This window comes from Sciurus vulgaris (genome assembly GCF_902686455.1).
Source record: "Sciurus vulgaris genome assembly, chromosome: 16".
NCBI lineage: Eukaryota > Metazoa > Chordata > Mammalia > Rodentia > Sciuridae > Sciurus > Sciurus vulgaris.
In genome coordinates this window covers 32209812-32221954 of record NC_136477.1, presented here as the reverse complement: position 1 = coordinate 32221954, position 12143 = coordinate 32209812, and the positions used below count along the sequence as shown (strand labels likewise).

The window sequence follows — 12143 nt, the reverse complement described above, 5'->3', positions numbered from 1 at the left end:
CTGTAGTTCAAGATGTATTTGCAGGGCAAGATGTGTTGATCAAGGGAAACTCCCAAATTAAGGAAAGTTAGAGAAGAGCAAATCTCACACTCATTTGTCTCTCAGAAAGATCAGAATACTCAGTAATTCTATAAGCCAAACATTTCAAATTACTGATGAATCTTATTCATTAGCTGAAAAATTAGATATAAGAAAATACAAGTTATTTGAACCCAAATGCAGAGAATAAATACTTTATTAACTGATTACAGTTGAAAGTCACAAACCAAAAAGGAGTATATTAAGGCAGAGCCATATATATATATATGTATAGACAAATCCAAAGACTGTTACCTCTTTACATTTTTATAACCTCTGCATTTTTCTTTTACACATTTAGGCAGTGTGCTTTCTTTCCTTCTCAGCTGAAGAAAATACCTTGGCCAATAAATTCTACATCGTATTTTGATGACAACTTACAGGATCATTGATTTGAGTTGTGACTTGTATATCAAATGCTATCTCAGTTTTCTCAGTATATCCCACTTGTTGGTTCATTTATGTTGATGTGCAAAATCTGACAATTTTCTTTTTCAGCAAAACACACAAAATTTTTAAAATGATTTTAAATAGTCTTAACTAAAACATTTGGACTTCCAAGTCAGTCAAATGCCCAAATTGCATACTGTCTGCCCTTCTCTAAACCCTCCTATATGATAATTTAGCCTTCAGAATAAGATCATACGGTTATATTTCAGATCTATACATTTTTAGATTTTCAAAATCCAAAATTACTTCCCTATGCAAAATGGCAATGCAAATAGCAATTCTACATAATGTAGAATATATTTTCTTCTGTATAGCTCCTTTTATAAAAATGGGCAGCCACAAAAAAAAAAAAAAAAAAAAAAAAGGACATAAATTTAGTCCATCTGTAAAAGCACTCCAGCTCCCTAATTCCACTTTTGAAGGAAAAGGCAGAGGCAAGTTTACATTATCCCAGAAAACTGAATAAATGGCTTTATTTGGTATCTTCAAGAAGCTTCTCCTTCCGTAGGAGATGTAGGTGTTGTAGGAGAAACTGAAACGGGTTTCCGGGTAATTCTGTCTAGTTCTGCGTGAACATCTGACAGGACAGGCTTCTGGCCTACATTGAAGGAAAAGAAAAGAAGTAAGAATTAGATACAGTCAAAGTGTCTTTTTCACCAATGTCTCTGCACTTAAAATTGCCAACATTTTCACTAACTTTATCAAGCATGCTAAAGTTAAACAACCTAAATTTAAAAATAAATTATATCATTTTAAATTGTGAGATATGTTACTAAATGAGGCAACACTGGCACCCATGATTTAATCTCCTAAGTTTTAAAAATCATAAGACAAAAAGAATAGCAGCAAAAAATAAGCAAGTTATGCACTAAGAAAGTACAAACCTAAAATGATAATAAAATAGCAACAAAATTTTGGAATCTGGAAAGCAAGATGAATGAGTTGTAACAGTAAATGAACAATAACAAATGCTGAAGAGGGTATGAGAAAACTGGAATCCTCATCCCCTGTTGATGGGAGTATAAAAGGGTACAGCATTTTGAAAAACCTTATGGCAAGTCTTAAAAAATTTAAACAGAGTTGCTGGGCCCGGTGGCACTTGCATGTGATTCCAGCAACTTGGGAGGTCACTGAGGCAGAAGGATTGAAAGTTTGAGATCAGCCTGAGCAACTTAGCAAGACCAGTCTCAAAATAAAAGGAATGGGGATACAACTCAGGGGTAGAAAGCCCCTGGTTCAATCCCTAGTATCATACAACAAAACAAACAATAGAGTTACTGCATAACCCGGAACTCATAGGTATTTACCCAAGAGAATTAAAAATTTATGACCACATAAAAATGAATGCTCACAGTAGTATTATTCATAATAGATTTTTTTTTAAAAAAGGAAATAATCCAAAGATCTACCAAACAATGAATAGATAAAATGTGGCATATCAGCACAATGGAATATTATTCAGTAATAAGAAATGAATTATTGATGCATGCTGGATGAACCTCAAAACATTATGTTAGCCAGGCGTGATGGCACATGCCTGTAATCCCAGCGATTCTGGAGGCTGAGGCGGGAGGATCACAAGTTCAAGGCCAGCCCCAGCAACTTAGTGAGACCCTCAGCAACTTAGCAAGACCCTGTCTCAAAATAAAAAATAGAAAAAGGCTGGGGATATAGTTCAGTGGTAAAGTGTCCCTGGTTTCAATCCCCAGTACCAAAAAACAACCACAACAAAAACTGTGTTAAACAAGAAATACAGAATATGTATGATTCCCATTTTATGAAATGCCCAGACTGGCAAAATCATAGAGACAGAAAACAGATTAGTGACTGCACAGGACTGGGAGGCTAGGAGACAGGGAAAGTTCGAGGTTTCTTTTTGGGAAAATGAAAAATGTTCTAAAATTAGGTTATGGAGGTGGTTTCCACAACTTGTAAAGATACTAAAAACCAATGAACTATAATTTTAAATGAGTGAATTTGATGGTAAGTAAATTATACCTCCATAAAGCTGTTTTCAAAGAAAAGTGACTTGGCTCTAAGTAACTATACCTGATTTTTTGGCAGATGGTGGTAAAACACTGCTTCCACCTCCAGCCCCACCTCCAGGGCTACCACTACCACCAGGGCCTCCAGGAGAGCCAGTCTTTTTACTCAACAAACTATTGAAGAAATTTGCCAGGACACCTTCACTTGTAGCTCCAGCTATAAAACACAAACACATACCAAAAACATTACAAAAAAGCTACTCGAAAAAATTAGATTTTCCCATAAGTTATTAGAGTAATCACACACAGAAAACAAATGGTAGACTTAAGTTTAAGAGCTATATTCAGGTATAGTTTGATCTTTAGGGCTGAGTAGCTACTCATACTCTCTAATACACTCACACATAAAACAAATGAGTAAACTGCAAATATAAGGTAATTTAAAAATTAGAAAGTTCTTAGAAGGTCAGAAGCATTTCAAATAAACAACTGTTGAGAAATATTTGCCTTAGTATTACAAAAAGTTCCTCAATCCTACATGGAAACCAGAAGTTCTAAGAGATAAATGAGCAAAAGATAGTAATGGTGATTTCACAGAATAGAAATACCACTAGATGAGAAATGGCTGTTAGTATTTAAAATGTAAAAATTAGACTGTGGTAAAACTACAACACTGAATATTGATGATATTTATAAAACTGAATATTCCATTTGAAAGACATCAGAGGGTATGACCTACTTGTCCCACTTATGGCAATTATTCCAACACGAACAACTATTATGCATATATTTTTCCTATGTTAATTGCAGATTACTGACTGTAGTATAAAAATGAATTTCTCCAATGACCTACCATAGGAAAATGATTAGACATAAAAAAACTTTCACTATGTGCATAGAGATACATTAAGAACACACTGCAAAATGGTTTAGAATCTGATTAACTATAAGGTTATGTCTACTAAGACAGAGTTTAGAAGGTATTGCACTAGAATGAAAATAAGTTGTACTTAGGTGAGAAGCTTGGTATATTTTTTCCACTGCACAATGTATTGTGTTATTTTCTCCAAAAAAGAAAGATATACCTTTCATGTTTGGATCAATTTTTTTTGACCCAGCAGGGATGGGTGACACACTGGCAACATTGGATGACACGGATCTGTTTGGTGTTCTAGGGGAGCCTCCAGGGACTCTTGGTGAGGCATCCTAGATGAAAATAGGAAAACCACAAATACTAAAACCTAAAACTGTCAAATTAAAAAATTACTTGGCAATGATCCCCCATCTATTCTAGTGGCTTTTATACTGCAACCCATTGACAAAAACATTAGTAAATCTTGTCCTCATTATTAAAGAATACCAAAGGCCCACCATATTTTAGAACATTAATTTTTCCCTCAGTGAAAAGGGAGAATGTATAAAGTAATGAGGTGTGGTTATGAGCTTTAGCTTGGAGTCGGATCTGGGTTTCAATATGGATTTATATCGTATTCGCTAAATAATCTCAGGCAAGCCCAAAATGTCCTTGAAAGCCCCTGCTTTCCCATCTGTAAAATGGGGCAAATAAACAGTATCTGCTTCTCAAGGTTATGAGAATATAGTAATGGACATGTAATATATATTGAAAATAGATCTTTATATGATTTAGATATTCTGAAAAAGACTTAAAAAATCCTTTAAAAAGAACATTTCTTTTAAAATCTCACGATTCCAGAAGAATTACATTAAAGTAAACCTATGAGACAGGAATATAATTAAGAGAACTAAAACAATAATGTACTTAATTTTAATAATTATGTCAAAATTTGTAATACTGACCACAGGCCTTCCAGCTGCAGTTGGTGGCTGCTTTGCTAAAAGGGACTGAAAAACAAAAACATGAAAGAATCCTAGTTTAGACCTTCAAAGCATGTGGATTACTCTATTTTTAAAATACATTAAAAAATCAGTTTATTCATTAACCAAATTAAGTCTGCTTCTGATACAATTTCGTACCTGTAACTTCATAAGAAATACTTGGTCATCTTCTGCCATAATTTCCTTCTCATGCACAAACTGAAATGAGCAATGCATAAATGAGCAAGTTTAATACATTTTGTTAACACCATTGGTAACTTATGCTCTGGGTACTATATTTACATATACCCGAGTGAAGTGTCCTATCATGGTCCTTACAGTAGTGCTGACCAATAACTATCTGCAATCACACACAGGTTCTATATTTGTGAAGTTTAATATAGCAGTCACTGGCCACTAGTGGTAATTGAGCACTTGATATGTGGCTAGAATGAACAAGGAAGCAATTTTTTATTTGACTTTATTTATTTGAAAGCTACAATGTGACTAATGACTACTGTATTTTAATAGCTCAGCCCTAGAGGCACATACATGCTTAATATGATTTGTTAAATAACTGTTGGGTGTTTTAAAAGTGTCAGTAATATCCCAGTTGAGTGAAATGCAACTTGTCTCTGGTTTCCCTGCAATCAACATATATATATATATATATATGTATGTATAAACACACACACACACATCAGCTGAATCATTAGAAATTAGAAATGAAATTGTCCTGCTTCTGCTCTTGCTAGATAACACAGGCCCAGTCTATTTTCTTCTCCAGAGTCAAAGGGTTAAATTATATTACATCATTCCTCTGTTCAAACTGTAATCACTCTGCGTCTCACTCAAGAGTGAAATCCAAAGTTCTAACTGCAGCCTAATGATAAAGTCCCAAAGATCCTAACTCTGCCTTTCATCTCTCACCAGGTCTGTTCACCTTACAACTCTTTTCAGTCTGTCTTGCTCACACAATGCTCCCTTGGAGCAGGCACACTTGAAGATTCTTCTTGACATCAACATTCTCCCCTCTTACAAGACAACTTCTCTAGCCCAGTCCTCTCACTCTCTGCACATCCTGTTTTATCTCCACAACCCTTATCCCAACTCCATGGATGACCTATGAGTAAGTTTATTGCTTGTATTCTCCTCCTTCCTAGTTAGCACCTAAACTGCACCTGAGCTGATGTTCAGTATTTGAGGAATGAATAAAAGTATAATTTGTTGGTAAAAGAATGGGATACATTTTTAATGGGTCATTTATTTCTGATGTGTGCATTTCTTTTAATAGCTATCTAAACCTATTTAAATAACATGTCAACTGAATTTTCATTTGAGTTCACTTTTCTTATTACTAATAACCCACAAACAAAAGATAGATGCTCTACTTTACGAATATTTGAATTTTTTTGAGAGGTGGGAGGAGGCAGGGATTGAACCCAGGGGTGCTTAACCACTGAGCCACATCCCCAGCCCTTTTTATTTTTTTACTTTGAGACAAGGTCTTGCTAAGTTGCTTAGGGCCTCGTTAATTTGCTGAGGCTGGCTTTAAACTTGCAATCATCCTTTCAGCCTTCCGAGCCATAGAGATTACAGGCATGTGTCACTACATCCAACCAATGTTTGGATTCTTTTTCATTTTTTTAAAAATATTTTTTAGTTGTGGATGGACACAATATCTTTATTTACTTATTTTTATGTGGTGCTGAGGATTGAACCCAGTGCCTCACACATGCGAGGCAAACACTCTACCGCTGAGCTATAACCCCAGCCCCTGTGTGGATTCTTAAGAATCTTTCTTTTTTTCATACTTTTTATTGGTGCATTCTACTTACTCATAATGGTGGGATCTGCTATTAAATATTCATAAATACATTTCACCTTTTCCTTCCCTCCTTTAAGAATGCTAATATATATTGAATCAAAATGATTTTCCCCTAAAATATATGTCTAAATAAAAAGGAAGTCAGAGAAAAGTATTATATGTAAACATTCATGTGAGAACAGTACCCGATTTAATACCCATAAAATAACATGGTAGTCAAGAACACAGAAAACTGGAAGCTCTTGGATAGCTGTGGTTTAATGTGAGCAACTAATAACCATGGAAAAGAGCCAAGATCTATCTCAATAGGTCTAACTAAGAAAACTACTCTAGCAACCTTTTCTTGGCTTTTGGCTAGGCTGTAGACTGTAAAACTCACACACTTTCTATCTAAATTGTTAATTTGTTTTGAGATCCACATATTTACCGTGCCAAGTCATGATTTCTAAAGTACTATATCAATATATTCAGCATTAATATTTGCTAAAATTAATATGCCAAAGACTAATAAGATTCAGTGACTGAATAGTTCATTAATATTTTGCTAAAACAAATCCTTATGTGAACTGTACATTAGAAACACCCAAATTATACTTTGAAACTCCCCTGATAGTACAGGACATCCTTGCTTTTCTATCTATAACTTTAAAGTTATGCCTACCTCCTCACAGTTTAAAAGCCTAAATATGGAAGCTGTTTACTAAAATTGTTACCTTTCGGACAGGTGGTTTAGTTATGATGTCTTCAAAGTTATCTTCTACTTTCAATGTTTGAAAGTTTTCATGTAATATTCCTATTTTCTTATCATTATCCCACCCTGCTGGACTGTAAAGAAATGAGTATGATAAATTCTCAAACATTTATATCATCATTTTTTTCATTCAATCCATGATAATGTAAAGGGAGTATTTTAATGAAGTCAATTTAACCAATTATGGAAAACTAATTAGATTTCTATTATAATATTTAATTTTTACTTCACTAATTTCTACTAAAATGATTATCAATATTCCTTATATTTAAATATTACTACATAGTTTCACTTTTTTTTCCCCTGGGGAGAGGATAATTATTACCCCACAATTTTATTCAGATAACTTTAAAAGTACATTAGATTACATATATGGTTATTATGTATCTAATCAATTAAAAAACAAGTAGATATAATATACTAACATAGGCACACAACAGACATTTCAGCTAAATAACAAAGGCCTTTCAAAACAATAAAACTAAGGCCAGGTAATAAATAATCTAGGAACAGATTCATACCTACTCATCCTGGAAAGGTCTACTAATCCCATCTTAAAAGTGAAAATGGTGACTCAACATCAACTAGTAGCAACAATTCACATTTAACAGTATACTTACATAAATACTGCATCCTTTTCCACAACAACAGCAGGAATCTTATAGGGAAATCCATATAGTTTCTGAACGATGTATTTATATACTAAGTCTATATTTTTGTTTTCTTTTACTGAAGTGTAAATAAGTGCTGCACCATCTGAATAATACCATTAAAGAAAATTTTGAACAAATTCTATGAATAGGTTCCATAAAACTCTGTGTTCTCAGCTTAACCTTTACATCTATATGCTTATTAGTTTAAAAAATAAATTCCAAGGGTATATAACACAGTTATCAAGAATTTCAAAGCATAAAATACTTGGCATTCAAAAGACCCTGGGTTCAATTCCCAGCACTGACAAAATATAAAAATACTTATATTTGGGCTAGAATGCAAATAAAATAATGTTCACATAATTTAACAGAAGGATAGAAGCCTCATTAAGCCAAGAAGTAAAGGTAAATTTAATAATATGCATACTATTATTTAAATGACATAGAGGATTTTGCTTTTAACCTTCCTAAACTTCATGAAGGAGGGGATATTTTTGTCAATAACTCTTTTGCCTTTTCAACAAAAATGGTTTGCAGTACTGTTTCTTACAGTTTTTACTAATCCTAGGAATTAAGATTAAGAAAACAAAGCTCATGAAACTCAGCTCAAAGAAGACTCAGACAATCCAATAGTGAGAAAAGGTGGAGTCAATAGTTACTAATGAGAAGATTTCAAGATGACCCAAGGAAAAAGTAGATTTCATGATGTTATGGTTTGGATGTGAGGTGTCCCTCAAAAGCTCACATGTGAGACAAGGCAAGAAGGTTCAGAGGAGAAATGATTGGGTGTGAGAGTCAACCCAATCAGTAAAGTAATCCTGATAGGAATTAACTGAGTGGTAACAGAAGTGGTAGGGTGTGACTGGAGGAGGTAGGCACAGGGGGCATGGTTTGGGGGTATATACTTGTATCTGGCAAGTGGAGATCTCTTGCCAGATCTCTGTTTCCTGATAGTCACGTGAGCTGCTTCCCTCTGCCACACTCTTCCGCCATGATGTTCTACCTCACATTGAGTCCCAAGGAATGGAGTAAGTCTTCTATGGACTAAGACCTCTGAAACCGTAAGCCTCCAAATAAACTTTTCCTTCTCTACTATAGTTTAAGTCAGATATTTTGGTCACAGCAGTGAAAAAGCTGACTACTACAAAGGCCCACACTTGAAATAACACCAACTTGCATGATATTAATCAAAGCAGATTCTACCTTTGACCTTTTATCTAAAAGACATGATGGATTAAAAGACCAAGAAGCCTATGGGAAAAGATGTGATGTGACTATTGACAAATGATATACTCAGAGTGGCTAACAGATAGTCTATGATCAGCCCTTAGGATCACAATCTAGCACATTTTCTAGGACATAGCCTGAAGTTTATGAATCTAAAAGCAATATTGCTTAATTTAACTTAGTAAAAGAAAACATTATAATCTTAAGCAGAAGCTTAATTGTGTGAACTTTGTATTAATGATCTTTCCCACATTAGAATCAAGATTTCTGCCAGGCAGGGTGGCCCACGCCTGTAATCCCAGTAGCTCAGGAGGTAGGAGAATCAGAGTTCAGGCTAGCCTCAGTAACTTAGTGAGGCCCTAAGCAACTTGATGAGACCCCAAATCTAAATAAAATATAAAAAAGGTCTGGGGATGTGGCTCAGTGGTTAAGCGCCCCTAAGTTCTATCCCAGGTACCAAAAAATCCCCAAATTTTCTATTGTTGAAAAATCTGCACTGCAAATAAAATTTTTTAAATAAAGATGATTTTGAACTGTCCCCTTCACTCACTGATAAACATATACCTCACTAACTTGAAGTGACTTCTCACATTTTGAATTCTTTCAAAAATCAAGTGGCTCTAAAAGTCTCTTTAGTAGGAAGACTCCCTCTTGATTATATTTTTATATTTATGTTTTCAAGTATAGCATCGAGTGTTTAAAGAGATTATCCTCAAATTTTCTATTTTTCAAAGATAATGAAAAAGGCTACAAGAGTCTATTTCAATTACTCCCCTTTTTGATAGTATGTAGACAAGTGCTCTTTAATGCAATGCAACTCAACCATTAGGTGACATGAAAAAAGCCCACGAAGAGGGAAAGAACTGAAGAAAAAGAGGAAAGGGAAACTACCAGTGTCAAGTGATCTATTTAGCTAGGCTTTCTATAAGTGGCCTCTAAACTAACTGTCGTCAATAAAAATGATTTATAAACTGCAGACACTAGGAACATGTGTGTATTGCTTATTATTATCTATCCCTAATAAAATGTCATGGCTTGTTACTATCCCTAGTATAATTTCATTACTCTTGGACTCAAAAGATTTGGCTGTGGAATGTAATTATAAATATGATCCAACAGGGGCAGAAGGGAACATCTAGCTCTTGTCAGTATACTCAAGGTGTAAATGAGTTCAACTGTGAATTCCCTTGAAAACATTCACTAGAACCTTCATTTCCTCTTTTTCCTAGTAATAAATGTTACTCACTGGCTCACCTAATCCCTGCAATCTAAATTTAAAAGGCTCCCTATGACAGGTTTTCCAACCTTGAGGTCAAAAATACAACACAAAGTTAAAAAGTACAGATTCTCCATTCACACCTTGGACTATTTCAGTCCAATAGGTATTAGCTAACCCTATAGCCATATTTTGAAGCCAATAAGTTAGACTCTATATGGAGAAGCTAACATATTAAACAAACTAAGAATGAAAATACACAAACTTGAAGATTTGATCTTGCCTCACCACCCATCCCCAATAAGTGAATAGTTTTTAATCAGATATGTCCACTATGCCTTTGCATTAGAATTTTCCACAATAATGATTTTTCTTAAGCACAGTACTTTAAAAGCAGCACATCAAACCTAGATATTTCAACACTTGTTTTCATACCTAAAAATATTCACATATAAATGACTTGGGAACTAAAGTTAAATTTCTAATCACATATAAGACAAATAACATTTACAGAATTTCTAAAGTACCTTAATGCCTTTATTTTAAAAAACAAAATAGGTAGGGTACACTGCATCCATAAATGTCATTAAAAGGATACACTGTAAACAAAACTTCCGGATGTGTGACTGGATAAAATCGAAATGTTCATCTCTGTAGTCATGTTCTTTCTCCAATACACTAATAGCATCACACTGTTGAGTTAAAATTATTTAATAAAAATTAAATGTAATAATTTAAGCAGTTCATTTCTGGGTGAGGAACATCACAAATCCACCACTTTGCTATTGTGACTGAACAAAATGAACACAAGAATATAAGTTAAAACCGCTAGCTGACTTCTGTTGTGTTGCATCTGACCAGAACACCAAAGAGAAAGTTTTGGTCGTGTAGGAATGAAGACTAACAAGTCAAGCTTATACTAAGTGATCATGAAATAGGATAGGAAAGAAAAAATAGGGAGGAAAGAGACAAAAAACAAGAAAAACACAACTTTAATTCAAAGCCTTGTACTAAAGTTCCAAATACCTTTCTTCCCCGAGCCAATTTCTCTCCCAGGCCTGACAGTCCCAAATTTCACTTATGAAAACTGTACTATTAGTCTACATAATAAATAAATAAAGCAAAGAGAGATATACTATTTCAAGAAATCTATAATGTACTTTCCAACTCGTCAGATAATGAAGACTGTTAGCCTAAGGATTCTAAGAATGCTGGGCCACCATAAATCAGCTTATGATCATCAGACTGATGTCATCCCCACACCTTCCCATGCCCACCCTATATTTTTCTTTCAAAAAGAGTCCAATAACCCCAAAAGTGTCTCTTACTCTTGAGATGGCCCACATTCTCCCTTGAATTTGTCTCTGATTTCCTAAATGAATCTGTCTGTGCCTCTAACTGATGTGTCTGTAACTTATTTCTGCTATTATGTGTCAAGAACCCCACTCATTCTGAGTTGAGATTCCCCTCTCTAGGAATTCGTTGGACCTGGTCCAATATCAGCCATACTTGCTAACTTGACTTTAAATTCTCTAATAACTTTTTTTAATCTAAAATCGATCTCAGTTCTTTAAAACATATCAGTATAACCAGGGAGTCTTCACCTCTCACCAGTTCCTCTTTGTTCTTCTATTTATGTTATAATTCCAAACGACTTTCATTTCTTTTCTGATGTTTTTATTTATGCTCACTACAATCTCACCAATAACAAAGTAAGGGAAATTCAGTTTATTTTTTAAATGCTACCTGTGAAATTATCTTAATTCAAATATTTTTTTCCAAACCCTTCTGAATTGAAGGTGTGAAATTTTAAAACTAAATATTTCATAATGTTCACTATACCAAATATTAGTTTGGGTTTAACTCTTTTGTTACATATATAAAACATTATAGGATAGAATCTCCTTGTATCACTTTTTCTTTTTTTTTTTTTTTTTTTTAAGGTACTGGGGATTGAACCCACGACTGCTCTACCTCTGAGCTACATCTCCCAGCCCTTTTTATTTTTAATTTTGAGACTGGGTCTTACTAAGTTACTGAAGTTGGCCTCTAACTTGCAATCCTCCTGCCTGAGTCTCCCAGGTTGCTATGATTACAGGTGTATACCAGCACACCCAGC

The 12143-nt window shown here is 34.4% G+C and overlaps 1 protein-coding gene across 1 annotated transcript in view; it reads right to left on the bottom strand.

Annotated features, from left to right (window-relative positions):
- Positions 1-217: 217 nt before the first annotated feature.
- The window catches only part of DYNC1LI1 (dynein cytoplasmic 1 light intermediate chain 1), a 39370-nt gene continuing 27444 nt past the window's right edge, over positions 218-12143 (bottom strand). The window contains exons 6-13 of the mRNA XM_079113991.1: positions 10623-10716; positions 7549-7684; positions 6891-7002; positions 4509-4568; positions 4332-4376; positions 3599-3719; positions 2578-2730; positions 218-1126 (exon numbers count right to left, since the gene is read on the bottom strand). Of these exons, the coding sequence (XP_078970117.1) occupies positions 1014-1126; positions 2578-2730; positions 3599-3719; positions 4332-4376; positions 4509-4568; positions 6891-7002; positions 7549-7684; positions 10623-10716 (834 nt within the window). The 3' untranslated portion in view covers positions 218-1013. The remainder of the gene's footprint in view (positions 1127-2577; positions 2731-3598; positions 3720-4331; positions 4377-4508; positions 4569-6890; positions 7003-7548; positions 7685-10622; positions 10717-12143) is intronic.